The sequence below is a fragment of the Mustela lutreola genome, chromosome 9 (assembly GCF_030435805.1).
Source record: "Mustela lutreola isolate mMusLut2 chromosome 9, mMusLut2.pri, whole genome shotgun sequence".
Classification (NCBI taxonomy): domain Eukaryota; kingdom Metazoa; phylum Chordata; class Mammalia; order Carnivora; family Mustelidae; genus Mustela; species Mustela lutreola.
Window position 1 is genome coordinate 47,848,482 of NC_081298.1, and position 16,151 is coordinate 47,864,632.

General features: G+C 38.6%; 1 protein-coding gene across 2 annotated transcripts in view; it reads right to left on the reverse strand.

The window, feature by feature from the left end:
* Nucleotides 1-1,891: 1,891 nt before the first annotated feature.
* CD93 (CD93 molecule) overlaps nt 1,892-16,151 on the reverse strand; it is a 36,126-nt gene continuing 21,866 nt past the window's right edge. For both annotated transcript variants that reach the window (XM_059134212.1, XM_059134210.1), the window contains one exon: nt 1,892-5,789. In XM_059134212.1, coding sequence (XP_058990195.1) covers nt 5,678-5,789 — 112 coding nt within the window. In that variant the 3' untranslated portion in view covers nt 1,892-5,677. The remainder of the gene's footprint in view (nt 5,790-16,151) is intronic.

Consider the following 16,151-nt stretch of genomic DNA (forward strand, 5'->3'; position numbering starts at 1 on the left):
CACTGCTCTCCCGTGATTATTTAAACTTAAACTCATTAAAATTAAAGTTAAAAATTAAGTCCCTCAGTCTTATTAGTCACATGTCAAGTGCACAATAGACTAATATCTACTGGATTGGTCAGTATGAAGACAGAACATTTGATCATTAGCAAAGTTTCTATTAGATGGTGCTAATCTACACAGATAGTCAGATAATGTCACCTCGAGGAAGCCATTGGTGGGGACACATGAGTGTCCCCTTCTTAGATTCAAAAGATATTGTTTCACAACAGTTATTTTCAAGGTAATGGTTATCAAAACCAAAGTCAGAACCTATAAGGGAAACATTAACAGGAGTGTTAAAATTATATGACCCTTACTAGTACTTGATTAATAAACACATGAGTATTATTTTTAACCTTGATTTTAATTATAATCATTGAGATATTAGGAAGAAATAAGTTATAAAATTAAAAATATTTATAAGCCATATAATACTAAAGTGCAGACATAAAAATTAAGTTTGTGGCCATGCAGCAATATATGAATCTAAGCACGGAAAAGAAATGCCTGATAAGCAAATGTTACTCAACAAACAGCAGTATGTCAGTGGGGCAGAACAAATAGTCTACTAAATTTGGCTCTCACCCAGAAATGTAAGCTTTCTTCCAGAAGCAAGGTAAAAATTTACAATCCTTTATTGGTTCATTGTTTTGTAAAAGGAAATATGTTGCATCTGCAAAAAACCCACAGCTGATATACTTACTGTGAAAGACTTAAAACCTTCCTCCTAAAATCAGAAGTCAAACAAAGATATCTCCTCTTGCCACTGCCACTCAAATGTTCTGGAGAGTCTCACCAGAACAGTTAAGCATGGAAATGAAATGAAAGGCATCCAGATTAGAAGAAAAAAAAAAGAATAAAATTATCTCTATTCATTAATGATGTTATCATGTCTGTACATGGAAAATCCTAAGGAAAACATCTAAAAACTGTAAGAACTAATAAATGAGTTTAGTGGTTGCAGGATACAACATCAATATACAAAAATCAACTATAATCCCAAATGGTAACAATGCATAAACCAAAAATGATGTCAAGAAAGCAATTCTATTTACAACAGTGTCAAAAAGAATAAAATACTTAGGAGTCAATTTAACAAAAGTAGTGCAACATGTATACAATCGACCCTTGGACAATGAAAGGGTTGGAGCACTACCCCCTGATATGGGCAAATTTTTGCATAGAGTTTTTTAATGCCCAAAATCTTAACTGCTGATAACTTATGGTCAGCTATAAGTCTTACCAATGACATAGTCATTAACACGTATTGTATATGTCACTTATAATATATACTCTATTCTTATAATAAAGTAAGCTGGAGAAAAGTTATAAGAAAATCATAAGGAAGATACATTTACAGTCCTGCCCTGTATTTATCACACACAAACACACACTGTAACACACACACCATCCTCATATAGGTGGACCTGTGTAGTTCAAACCTGTATTGTTCCAAGGGTCAGTTGTACTCTGGAAACTACAAAGCAATGTTGGAAAAAAAATGTTTAAGACCTAAATAAATGAAAATCCATCCTATATTTATGAATCAGAAGACTTAACATGGTTAAGACAGACATCAATCAATGCTCCCAAAATGGATCATAATTCAGTGCAATTTATTTAATAAATTAAATAAATTTAATTTATTTAAATTAAAATAATTTAATTATTTATTAAATAAAAATTAATTTTAAAGTAATTAAAATTTAATTTTTAAATAAAAATTACATTAATTAATTTTTAATTAAATTTAAAAATTAATTTTAAATAAAAATTAAATATGTATTTATCTAAATAAATATTTAGTTATTTCTAAATAACTAAAACAATCTTGGAAAAGAGAAACAAAACAGGAAGATTCATGCTTCTTGATTTCAAAATTTACCACAGATGTACAGTAATTAGAAGAGTGTGATACTGGCAAATGGACAGGCATAAAATGGAGAGTCCAGAAAGAACCCTCACATTTATGGTCAGTTAATTTTCACAGGGTGCCAAGGCAGTTAAATGTGGGAAAGAACATTCTCTTCAACAAATGGTGATGGGATAACTGGATCACCACATGAAATAGGGTCAGACTCCTACTTCATTTCCTTTCAAAAATTAACTAAAAGTCGATAAAAGCTCTATATGTAAGAGCTAAAATTAGAAAAATCTTAATAGAAAACATAGGTGTAAATTTTCATGACCTTAGATTAGTCAATGATTTCTTAGCAATATGCCAATGGCAGAAGCAACAAAAGAAAACACAGAAATTGCATATTATCGACATTAAAAATGTCTGTGCTTCAAAGTGAAAAGACACACACACAGAATGGGAGAATGGGAAAAATATTTGCAAATTATTTATATGATACAGGACTTATCTCTAGAATATGTAAAGAACTACTACAAGTCAGTAATAAAAATACTAATCCAATTAAAATATAGGCAAGTGATCTGAATAAATATTAATGGCCAACAAGGACATGAAAACATGCTCAACACCACTGGGCATCAGGGAAATGAAAATCAGAACCACAGTGAGATGCTATTTCACTGATACTAGAGCAGCTAGAATCAGAAAGACAGGATACAATGAGTGTTGACAAGGATGTGGAATAAATGGGATTTTTCTACACCGCTGGTGGATTTCTATGGTGGTGTAGCATCTTTGGAAAGCAGCTTGGTAGTTACACAAAATGTTAAACATAAGTTACCATATGATCCAGTAATTCTACTCCTAGGCATATACTCAGGAAAAATTAGAATGTGTCCACACAAAAACCTGTACACAAATGTTCACAAGAGCATTATACATAATAGCTAAAGAGTAGAAGGAATTCAGATATATCCATACCATGGAATATTATTCATTAAAATAAATAAAAAGACATGATATATTGATTTGTGCCACCACATAGGTGAATCTTGAAAACATTATGCTAAATGAAAGAGCTAGTCACAAAAGGCCACATACTGTGTGATTTCATTTCCAGGAAATGTGCAGCATAGATGAATCTCAAGAGACCAAAAGTAGATTGCTGGTTTCCTAGAGATTGAGAGTAGGTGGGTGTGTGGGGAATTGGGGTATGCTAATGAGTGTGGGTTTCTTCTGGGGTAATGAAGTTGTTTTAAAATTAATTTGTTAATGGTTGCACAACTCTGTAAATACACTAAAAGCTCTTGGAAAACTATCTGTTCACTTTAAATAAGTGAATTGTGAGACCTGTGGATTATATTCCCAATCAAGCTACTAAGAAAATAAGAAAATGTCCCCCCAGTTCCTCAAGCATGGGAGTCACCAAATGCACCTCTGAGCTTTTTCCCACCACTGAAGATTTTATCATTTGAGGTGACAAATGGTACCAATAACTGTCTAGACCTTTAAACAGAGCTCTGCATCTGTCATCTTGACGCATCTTCCCATAAGCCAAAGGCAGCTCACAGACGATTGGTGACCTGCTTCAGGTTGGTTGTCCAGTGTGGCCCACATTGGTACTGGAGAGGATTTTGTGTCTGATGGATCCATGGGCCGTCACATTGGTCTTCTCACTCAAGTGTCCTCTCAAGAAGTATTTTTTGAGAAGAGAGGAACACAGGAAAACAGCAAGACACACCAGCTGGGCAGTATCACCTTCAGCAACCTTGGTCTGGCTGTATGTGGTGATCTCTGCTTGGGCCACAGACGGTGAGTAAGAGGGAGCGGACATTTGTGCCATGGACCATTCTGCAGTTGAGCAAAGAAGCCTATCGACCCTTTCTCAGGATAACGTTTTGAATAAACACACGTGACAAAATACACAGAATTACAAAGGACACCAATCATATTGAAATACAGTTGGAGAATGTCAAAAAGAAGCAAATATGTTGTATCATATATAAATGCCTCTTTATGGAATTTAAAATCACAACACTTGGTGGTGCATCACTTAATACCATAAAGTGATGACCAAGGCAGACCAGCTGTTGAGAGATCTGTAATAACTACACTGTGGTGAGAACTATCTGTGAATTCAGTGCTGATATTTCTTGTTCAATAATGTTGGGATATGCTAAGTTCCATGTAGAGTTTAGTGAAAAAAAGGGTGTAACTTTTTTTTTCCCATTAAATTCATGGAACCCCTGAATTACAAACTACTGAGTTAAAAGAATACAGAACTATCTCAGTTAGTCAGATAGAAGCCTCTGGAACTGTTTTGTCAAGGTGTACTTATGCTATTTTAGACTCTTCCTTTATTTTTTTATATAATATTTATTCATAGCATATTTTGTTTTTACTGAAAATACAATACATATTTGAAAGGAATGCTCTGTCCTTGAAGACACTTCTCACAAGAGAGCCAAGAAATTCAAAAACGTTATTTGAAAAACGTCAAATATGCTTTGACGTCTGGCAGACATTTCCTGTGGGATATGTTCTTGGCTCAACTGCATGCGGGATGAGAGGCTGAAAAGTGAAACATGTGTAGAGAACATACCTTACTTAGCTATGAAAATCAGAAAAGAGGACTTATATTTTTGTTTATGTTTTATAACAAAATTGTATTTTAATATCTTTAAATGTATCGGATGTAAGAAATTCAGCAACAAAAACACTTAACTGTCATAACACTAACTGCATATAATCTTTTTGAGAATGAGATACCTGAATATTTTGTTAGCATATGAAGGATAGTTAATGAATTATAAGTGATACATCCTTTGGATGGAAAGCTGTAAAAATAGATGATCTACCTTATTTAGGAAAAAAAACCTACATATCATATAATAGGTAGCTTATATATGTCTATTTAATAAAATTATCTGTGTTGAAGCATAACGGATGATTTCCAACTTACCCCACACTTTCAACAGCAAATACGTATTTTATAACTAATGGGTTCTAATTCTTTATAAAGAAGGTTAAATTATTTTTTAGGAATTGAAAGCTAGTGACTTTGAAAGTAATTTGGTAAGTAATATACCACCTATATTTTGAAGTTTCATGCAAAATAGAATGTATTTTGGGTCACTTTTAGCTCACTGCTTTTGAAGCATTTAATGTGGATGTCTTCCTCAGCATCACAGGAGAGCTGCTCTTGTGGACTCAGGAAGAACTTGGATTTCTGCACCCCAGAGCTCATGCATACATTTCCCCAAACACATTTCACAAGTGAACAGATTTTTATCAGAGGGATTCAATCAGATCATGTAGTAGAGCCCTGTCCCAACTCAGTGGCAATATAATTACCAATTTACTATTTAGTTGTGACACCTTGTGGCTTCTTGGTTTGAGTTGTGGAAGGGGAGACAGTCAGAGCAACAGTTAAGACCAGGTATGGGAAGAATTCTGTGGATGCAGGAGGAGGGCAAACTTTCTCTGTGAAAGGCCAGGTAGCAAATGCTTCAGGCTTTGCTGGACCTTTGGTCTCTATTGGAACTACTCCGCGCTGCTGTTGTAGCATGAGTGAGCACAGGGGTGTCCAACACAACCAGCTATCTACTGCTATGTAACAAATCTTCCCCAAATTTATTGATGCAAGCAATCAATATTTAAACCTCCCCTCCCTCATTACCTTGTCAGGTTGCTATTGAATAATACAGACCTAGTTCTTTCAGTAACTCACAGATGCTCGCGCAGGCAGATGGCTAATTTCCATCAACATCTGGTCAATCAGGGTTGCAGACTAGCTGCTGCAGATCTTTGGTGGCTGCAGTCCTGCAGGACGGTTTGACACTTCGGGTGATTTGACTGGAAACATCTTGAACTTGAGAAAGCAGACCCTCTGGGGAGTGAAGGAATCACAGAGAGCAGCTATAAGGAGGGAGCTTTACTCTGGGGTCGGGGTGGCCAACATTTGAGACTGTCATTCAGAAATTCCACTTCTATCCACAGGCCTATGGGTGCCTGAGGCTTTATAAAGCTTTTAGGAGAGAGGTATGGGAGTGGCTCCTCATTGAGGGAACTTCATCTCCTGCTCACCCTCATGCTCAGATCCCACTCAGCTGCATTGAGAGCTAGCCCACCCATGGAGAGAAAGGGAGCCATTCAGTCCACACCAAAATCATTGGGAATACTTTCTGGACTGAGAATCATTCTGAAGCCAGATTTCAGAGAAGCACTGGCAACGACTCGTCTTTGGGATCTCTTCTGCTTTGGAAGGGACTATTGGGATATTTGGCAAACTTTGTCTTTCCAGAGTCTCTTAAAGTGTTCTCCATAGAGGGGAATTATGGGATGCCTACTTGTCTCTCCCCATAGGCAATAGAGAAAAATGTTTTTCCTTGGAACTGGTTGTACTTTTATGATCACTTCTGGTGACCAGCTGGCCACTGGAGAACCTTGGAGCCAACAGATGTAAGGGAGAATTCTGGCAGCATTATTCATGGTGCAAATTTAAAACTCCAGCTGGTTCTATGGCAAGCAGATAAATGCACACAGCTGAAAAAGAAAGTAAGTTTAGAACTTGAAATATGCCACAGAGACATTCTGTAGCTCTATTTTCTCAGTGTGTGCCCTTTCTGCTCTTTTCCTGTGGTCTTGAGCTTGGCCATCATTTTCATATTTTATCTTGCAATCTAAAAGTTGCTTTTTCTGTTGAGAATTAAGCAATCTCTGAATCTGGAGAAAATAATGATAAAAAAAATTTGGCTTACTAATTCTCAAAAAGGGTTTGCTGACATTTCCATTTCTGGCCCACTGGCTTTCCAAGCAGTTGAGAACATCATTCAAGTAAGTTAGTCCCCCAGCCTCAGTAGAATTGACGAAGATATGGACATCCTACCCCAAAATACTTGGGCACTGCTTTCTCTAGCATAGTGAGCAGCAGCTTGGGTTGGAAACAAGGTGACCCTGCTGAGGAAGAGGAGAGAATCTGCCAACCAAGGTGACCGCAGTCTTGTCCCTCCATGTGTCATCCCCAGACCAGCATTATCAGGTATAGGCTTGTTAGAATACAGCCTCTCTGACTCCATCCTCTGCCTTCTGAATCAGAATCATCATTTGATAAGGTCCTGGGGTTTTGCTACACACAAAGTCCCCTAGCATGTTTGTGCCCCAGGAGGAGCCAGCAGGGTAACTGAATGGCCTCACTGAGATGAGAGGCTCCTTCCCTTGCCCTCTGTTAGAGTTTCAGTGATCCCCCTAAAGGTGTGGAAAGGCACTCTCAAGACCATCAGCATCAGTCATGTCTTTGCTCTGTAAAGACCTCTCATCACCTAGTGACTTGTCAGAAAATCAGATTCTGGGTGCAGCCCAGGCCTCCTGAAACAGAAACTCCAAGAGTTAAGCCATCTGGGTTTGAGCATGGATTCCTGGGGATTGTGATGCACATGCATGAGAACCACTGGCTTGTGGCACGTGAGACAAATGAAGTGGTCTCCAACACTTTGATCTTATCCTCACCATCCCCATCTCCTTCCCTAGGCTTTCCACTCTGGGTTCTGGCTCTGCCAACACATCCCTGGAAACTTCAAACCCAGTTCTTGGCTCCAGGGGCACATTTATCCCAAGTCTTATTCTAATGAGGTAGTAGGGATATGCTTCTAAGCCAAGCAAGTTGGAATTTGTAGAATTTTGCCAGAGAGACAGAAGATACAGCAGGTATCGTGGTTATGAGGCTGACAGTCATGCATTGGGATAAAAGAAAAAAGACTGAAGGCATCCAAGATACTGAAAGCATTAAGAATTCATAGTCTCATCCATGGACTATCAACCTTTGTACATCTTTTTGGGGAGATAAATTAATCCTCATCTGGTTCCACCACTATAATTGGATTTCTGTTACAGGCAGCCCCCCACAGGCCTAGCTGGTACAAATCTAAATAAGTTCAAGTATAGCTTCCTGGATTGTCATTTATCTGATCTGATTTCTCTAAACTTCAAGGCCTGACCCCTATTTTTAGTTGAATGTCATCATTTAATAGTATCTTCTATATATTCATTAGATAATGTCTTAAGCCAGAGGTTAACGAAGGGGGAAGATAGTCAATATTTTAGGTTTTGTAGGCCATTTGGTCTCTGCCATTGTAGGGTGAATAAAAGTGCTCTGTCCCAATAAAACTTTATTTGCAGACTCTGAATTTTCTTTTACAATGTTCTCATGCCATGAAAAATTTTCGTTCTTTTGATTTTTTCCTAACTACAAAACATGTAAAAACCATTTTTCACTCATGGGCCTTAAAAAATAGGCAGCAGACCAGATTGGGTCTGCAGGTCATAGCTGGCTGATCCCTGCCTTAAACATTAAAAAATAAAAAATCCCAGAGGATGCAGACCTTGCTCACAAGAGTTTTCCCTAATTCAAAGAAGATATCCAGATAAAAAGATAAAAACCCAACACTAAAGTGGAACTATAATAAGGGGCAATGGTAGGGATGGGGCCCTACCTCTAATTTTTACCCCATTATAGATGTATTTATCACTGTTGTGAAACCCTGGTGGGTAAAGGAAGAGGGAGAAAGAAGAAACAAGAGTGTTTAAGAATTTGGAGAAAGGAAGACAAATTAAAATGACTAGAAGCTTTGAACTGCAGAGGGAAACACTGCTCCATTCTCCAAGTTCAAGGCCATAAATCTTCCCCGTGGCTCCCAGATAGAACCACAAATATTGAATTGGCTTTGCTGAGGCTGATCCCCATTGGGCACTTGGAATCCTCCATGTTATTTCCCTCAAGTTGTGAGTCTATTCTTTACACTCCTCTGTATTCTGAACTCCCCACATCAAAGGCAGAAACAAGCCCTTCTCACCTTTGATTATTTAACTGGCTCAGTGTGGTCTGCTACACAGGTTCTTTGGTACCATGAATTACCTCATACAAGGTTGTCAAATGGGAACAAAGGTCACTGCCCTGCAGACAGGTACTAATTCAGACACTACATTTCATGCACTTTTATTAATCACTCTTCAGTGAACACTCTGTCACTACTACATTCTAGAACAAAGTTACATTTTTAAAAAACTTGGAAATATCTATAATTTGTGGTGAGTAGCTTAGTATGTGAGTATGTTTGTTTCCTATTCCTGCTGTAGCCAACTACCAGAGATTAGTGGTTTAAAACAACACGTATCTATTATGTTTATGGCTTTCAAGGTGAGAAGTTCAAAATCAAGGAGTTAGTAGTGTGTTCCTTCTAGAGAATCTAGGAGAGAACGTCCCACATTTTAGAGATTGCCTATATTTCCTGTCCGATGGTCCACTCCATCTTCAAAGCCAACAGAGGAGCACCTGCCAACCTCTCTCTCTCTCTGACCTCTGCTTTTGTTGTCATAGCTCATTCTCGGGCTCTTCTGTCTTCCTCTTCCATTAAGGGACTTGTGATTGCAAGTCCCAACAGGGGACTTGTGATGGAGCCCACCAGACTGAGGCTGTAGATCCAAAGATAATAAAGGATTGACAATAAAACCAAGGAAAAAAAATCATTTTGCCTAAATGACACCATTGTCCTAACACTTCTGATTTAGGACACAGGTCAAATATGGCAAATATAGCATTTGGACTGTGTTTTATGAAACCTTCAGGGGCTATTAAGTGACATGAATGAAAAGCACCATTCATCTCTTTCTGACCTAACCTCTGTTTCTTCTTTAAAATATCATTTAAAAAAGTCATTCTTGAATTTCATTAAGTTTCTTAACTTTCACACTTAAAACTGCAAGACCATCTGCTGATTCCTGGGGCAAATGAATGACAAAGACGATGTCGATGTTATAACCCTTCAAAGAGGATTTCTTTTCTTTTCTTTTCTTTTCTTTTCTTTTCTTTTCTTTTCTTTTCTTTCTTAAAGATTTTATTTATTTATTTGACAGAGAGAGAGATCACAAGTAGGCAAAAAGGCAGGCAGAGAGAGAGAGAGGAGGAAGCAGGCTCCCCATGGAGCAGAGAGCCGCATGTGGGGCTCGATCTCAGGATTCTGGTATCATGACCTGAGCCGAAGGCAGAGGCTTTAACCCAGGTGCCCCTCAAAGACAATTTCTTGGCTGGATGTAATTGTGGTACCTCACTTGCCACCTGAAAACATTGGAAACCCACATCCACACATCTTTGCTCTGTCATCTGAATCAGACTTGCCTGGATTTAGCAGCAAGGTCTGTAAGAACTCCAGCCCTGTGTCCCTTGAGCCTTTGTCAGGGCCCCTAAACCTGAGTTTAAAAGGCTCAGTTTGCTTATAATACTACACATTCCTCTCTTTCTTAATTTAAAGATGAGCAGGAGAATTTAAAGTAGGAGAAGAAAGACAAACGGAAATAAAAAGGTTATGTGAGTTTTTTTCCTTCCTGGATTTGGGTTGTCCCATGCCTCCTTCAGAAGCCAGAGCTGGTTCAAGAACTAAAGCTTAGATGGCTACTCTCTCAAACACATCACCGGGGGTGGTCTGACCCCACACAGTTGTCTAAGGCCCCCACAGTGACCAGGACATTCTTTATTACTCACTTTCAATTTCCCTCACCCAGCAATTAATTTTATTTGTAAGACAGTCACCTTCCCTAGCCAAATGGTTGAAAGATGGAAACATCATCTTCCAAGAAGGCACACATCTTACACCCCATAAAAACCTGAAAGAGAAAACATAAAAGGCTATGTCAGTTTCTCCTCCACTTTCAGAGTGGTCACAGAACAGGGCTGTTGAACTTGAGCAATGTTTATGGCAAAAAGACGTGGTCAGAAGCAAGAAAGCACTGCAAAGAACAACAGTCCTTCATTTACGGAGCAATTTTATTTGCTTTAGCAGTCTAATGAGTGGAAAGAAAATTTCTGTTAAGAGGAATGTCACCCAACAGGGCGCCTGGTAATAAAAATGTCACCATCAACTATGTCATAAGAAAATGTGTTTTCTGTATCTTGCCACCTGCATTTTATATCCCTTTAAAGGAGATGAAGTATAACCTTATGCACAGGGTGGGTTTGCCTCAAAGATGTGCCAAGACAGTCTTGTGAAATGCAGCTTCAAGCTAGAAACAGCTCAGGTGTTCATCAGTTAAACAGATGCATGAATTGTGGTATGCCCATTCAATGGAATTCTATTCAGCCATTAGGAGAAGTAAACACACAATAGCAGAGATGAATTTCAGAAGAATTACACTGAATAAAAACATATTTACACGAAAGAGTATGTTCTGATTCCATTTTCATAAGGTTTTTTAAAACTAATCCATGGTGGGGGAGAATCAGAGTAGCAGCTGCCTCTAGTGAGAGCCTGAGTTTGGGGGAGTGGTCATAATTGGCTGAGAAGGGAGATGAGGAAATTTTGGGGGGTGATGGTCATGTTCCTTATTTTGATTAAGGATGGAAGTTACAAAGGTGTCTGCATCTGTCAAAACTCGTGGAATGGTACACCTAAAATTTATACTTAAATATAATTTATAAATTATATATAAAATATAAAATATAATTTATATTTAAATATTACCTGTTAATTTTACTTCAAAAGAAAAATACAACCATAAACAATTATTGGACTCTAGTTAATGGCACGTGCCAACATGTTTAGGAGGAAATATACTGATGTCTGCAAACTTACTTTGAAATGCACCCAACATAAGAGGTATCGATGGGTGAATAGATGAGTAGGCATGTGATAAAACAATCAGGGTACAATATTAGTGATGGACTCTGGGTGGATGAACATTTTGCACTGACTTGAGGGAAACTCACTTGCTCCTTTAAAGATGGATGCCAATCTTGATCTGAATTTAGCATCTGCTTTAGGCACTACTGGGTGGCTGTCCATTCACATGACACCTGCAAATCTCCAGAGGTTTTTCTGGGACTGCATCCTTGTCCAAGTGAGGGAATCATTAAAGGACAGCCATGGGAAGAGCCTTGCAAGGACCAAGATCCACCACCCAGCAGGCTGACACCCAACGCCATCATTCTAAGAAGTTGCTCCAGATCTGAGTTTCCTTCTAATTGGCTCCCCTGCGCTCTTCCAAGGCCATTTCTTTCTTCTTCATGAGCCCTCATTCCAGCTAAACTGTGTGTTCCCTTTCTTTAGCATTCCTGAGTGCTGTCCAGAAACTTTCCCCTTGTACCTTCTGCCTCTGCGTCCCAGCCCTTCCTGCCCTGGGTGGCTATGCCAGCTGCTCTCCCATCTCTCTTTGCAATTCTCTTCCATCTTGCACTTTACATGTCTCTGTCTTGTTCCTTCTCAGCACCATGCTCACACCACCCACCACTTCCCCCTCTTCATTTCTCCCACCCCATCCCTTCCCTTCATCCCATCCAACACATGTATTTACTTTAAGCCTCACTTAATGTTGATAAACATAAAAATATGCATCTATACATATAAATGTATACACATATGTGCATACACACACACATAGGTGGTGATCACACATTTATTTTGTTTACTTCTCTTCCCTCTCTCTGCTCCATAGAGTGGACAACACATCACACCATTTACTTATGCTTAGATGTAGGGCACAACGACCAGCACATTTTAGGCTCAGGATAAATATGTCTAAATGAATAATGACTTCTGTTCTCATCCTGTCTTCGCTCTTACCTATTCAAATACTTGAGCTTAAAAGCCCAGTTTAAGTTCTAACATTAAAAATACTATAATAATTCTACTATTTTTGTTGTTCTTTTTGGAACATCTGCTTCTCAAAGGATTTGTAAACTCTCTGAAGGCTTCAACCAAGTTTTATATCCCTATTGCAATATTTTATCCACAGGAGGATATTTTCTATCAAGAAGATTCTCTTTCATTTTTCTTTTTCTTTTGTTATTGAAGTGTTGCTGACACACAAGAATACATTAGCTTTAAGTGTATAACATAATGACTTGACAATTCTAAATGTTATGCTATGTTTACCACCAATGTAGCTACCATCTGTCAATATACATTATTACAACACCCTTGACTCTATTCCCTATGCTGTATCTTTCATTCCCACGACTTATTCAGTCCATTTCTGGAAGCTTGTATCTCCCTTTCCACTTCACCCATTTTGCCCATTCCCCCAAGACCCTCTCCTCTGGCAGCCAGCACATATCTCTCTGTATTTATGAGTCTGTTTCTGCTTTTTGTTTGATTACTTTTTTGTTTTGTTTTTAAGATTTCCCATATAAGTGAAATAAAATGGTATTTGTCTTTCTCTGTCTGACTTATTTCATTTAGCCTAATACCCTTTAGGTCCATCTATGATTAGGAATGACAAGATCTCATAGTTTTTTTACGACTGAATAAAATTCCATTGTATGTATATATTACATCTTCTTAATCTATTCATGTATCAGTGGACACTTCAGTTGCTTCCATATTTTGACTATTATAAATAATGCTGCAATAAAGGGAAACATATATCTTTTTAAATTAGTGTTTTCATTCTCTTTGGGTAAATACCAAGTAGTGGAATTATTGGATCATATAGTAATTCTATTTTTAATTTTTAGAAGGCTCTCCATACTGTTTCCCACAGGGGGTTGCACCAGTTCGCATTCCCACCAACAGAGTTTAGCTTGGGGCTGTTTTTAATAGTCAATGTCTCATACCATTGCAAACTCTTCTCTGATTTTTTCAGAAATTAAATACGCAATGGTCTTAGTAGAATTCAGAATATAGTGCCTCCAGGAACCACACACATACAGGAAGTGTTTTAAACGGTACTGAATCTAGAGCTCTGAGGAGTTCTGTTTTACTGAATTCTTAGGATGTTCCTGGATCCTCTCAGTGCTCTCCCCCAGCAGTCCTTCATTTCATTGCAGGCAGATGAGTATGTCGAACAAGCAAACTCTAGAATTAAGTTGCCTGGTGTCTTCATTATGAGCAGGTGCAGGGACAGAACCAGTCCTGGGCTTCTGTAAGGTCTGGGGCAGACCCTTCTCAGCCCCGTCCTAGTGCTAACTCTTAGCTCTCTCTGTGCTACAGGTTCCTCCTCTCTGCCATGAAGATGAAAACCACCTCCAGGGATGTGTCTCAGAACCTGTCTAGGAGAAGATGTTCAATAGTTTTCTCAGCTACATGGTACAGTGTTTATAAATTGCTTACCCTTCCATCTTTTGGTATCCACTTACCAATTGTCCAAGTCCTAGAGCCTTCCCAGTGGTAAGAAGGGTTGCTGAAGCCTTGGATGCTAACCAATACTGGGATAGTCTCATAGGGATCCAGGTGGCAGAGAAAGTGGGTGCTGGAAATACCCAAACTGAAGAATGGGATGTGAAGGAAGAGGCAGCATGGGAAGCCCCATGAGACAGATGGTAACATTGGGAGAGGGGGATCAATTAGTTTACTGAGCCCTCAAGAGCCCCCTTGGATACAAGATTCCATTTCACATAGCAACTGGCATGAATTTTAAATCCATTGATTGGTGTGTATCAATCTGTAAGACGTGTTTTGCAGCCAATGTTCAGAGATGCACATGTGTACAAACACACACAAACACACACTATGCAGCTACCCACCCTTACCTCCCCCAGCCCCTTTCCACATAGCCTTGCATCTACTCCTCTGTCCTAAACTAGCTTTTAACAGATTTTATGCACAGTAAAGTAAAACTCTTCAAATATCACACTTTCTCTGCTTTCCTTTCCCTTTCTTTCTTTCTTTCTTTCTTTCTTCCCTTTTTTTTTTTTTTTTAAATCTGGGGTGAACAAAGGTCATCTCTTTGGATGACACAATGTATACTGTACATCGTTCTGTAACAGAACCAGAACCGTGTCTCCTTGTGCTATTCTTTCATCAACATTTAGGGAGTGACATGGTTCTCATAAGAGCAAGGTTCTGAAGAGTCAGACAGGTTTCAGTTTCAATCTTCTGAAGCTCGTAACACTGGGCAAATAGCTTAAATGTCATTAAGTCTTAATTTCTCCACCTGTAAACTGAGCATAATTTTTAATGTCTAGTGCATAATGAAATAAGGCATTTAGCACAATGCTAGACACATAGGACGAGCCCAAGCAATCATTACTACTCTTCTGCTGTTTTCATGATCTCTATCTGAGTCTTAGTTTCCTTTCCCTCTCAGAGTGAGGATAAAATGCACATCTTAAGGTTAGATGACACAATTTGGACGACACAGTCAGGGCTGATCTGAATCCCTGGATCTGGTCCATGGACACCCAGGATGGGCAGTGGGACCAGGAAGACATGTGGGAAGAAGTGTCAAGAACTTGTTACAGAGAAAATGGATAGTGCCATTTATACTCTTGTCAGAAATTATACTGCTATTGACATTGCTGCCCAGAACTTGTTGGCCAAGAAATCGTTATGAAGATCTATGGCCCAAAAACCTTAAAACTTATAAGGATATATGATCATCTTCTATAATCTGTACATTGAGGTCATGCAAAACTCATGGGCTAATCTTCAGTTTTAGTTTAAAATTACTATGTCAACCCTCATTTATTTAGATGAGATATAGGAGCATGTATTGTTGGGAGAGAAAAGAAGGTGAGTCTAAAGATGTGAAAGGTTTGAACTGAAGAATGTTTTAAATGGTAATGTTGCAGACACTCTGTGATGAAACAACCCCTCTTCCCAATCCATAAGCCCTACTTTCTAAACCTCCTTTCAGTGCTTGGCCTAGAGTTGGTCATGTTGTCCAGTTCTAGCTAACTGAAAATAAAAACACTGCATGGTGAGTGACCTGGAGGGTCCTTCAAAGATGATAAGCTTAGGATCCAGTTCTGGTAAATAAATGAATAAATAAATAAATAAAATGCAAGAATTTTGGACAAAATATGGAAAAGCCATTTGAAGACACTGAGGAGTGACCAAAATTGGAAAGAAACTGCAAGACTTAACCCTTCAAAGGAGGAAATTATTTTGGATGAGATCAATGTTATTTGTATTTTCCCTGAACACACACCCAATTCACAGGGTGCAGAGTAACTAAAACCCTTGCAGACGGTCCTAGTATTACTGGCAAGAAGTGTTAAAGGATAGAATTCAGGGTTTGCACAGCTGGAAATTAAGATGGTAATCTTAGAAAACAGGAAGTCACAGGGAAGAGCCCTCAAATCATCTAAATGTAAGTTACACTTAGAGCTTTGACTAACCCTGTGAAATACATGCATGAGGGAGAATCCAAAAAACCCAGTGGTAATTAACAGATGATGAACAAGAGGGCTGAACATGCATGCCTGCCACTGACCACCACAGGGGAAACAGAGTTTAAAAGTTTAAGTCCCACCAAATTAGGA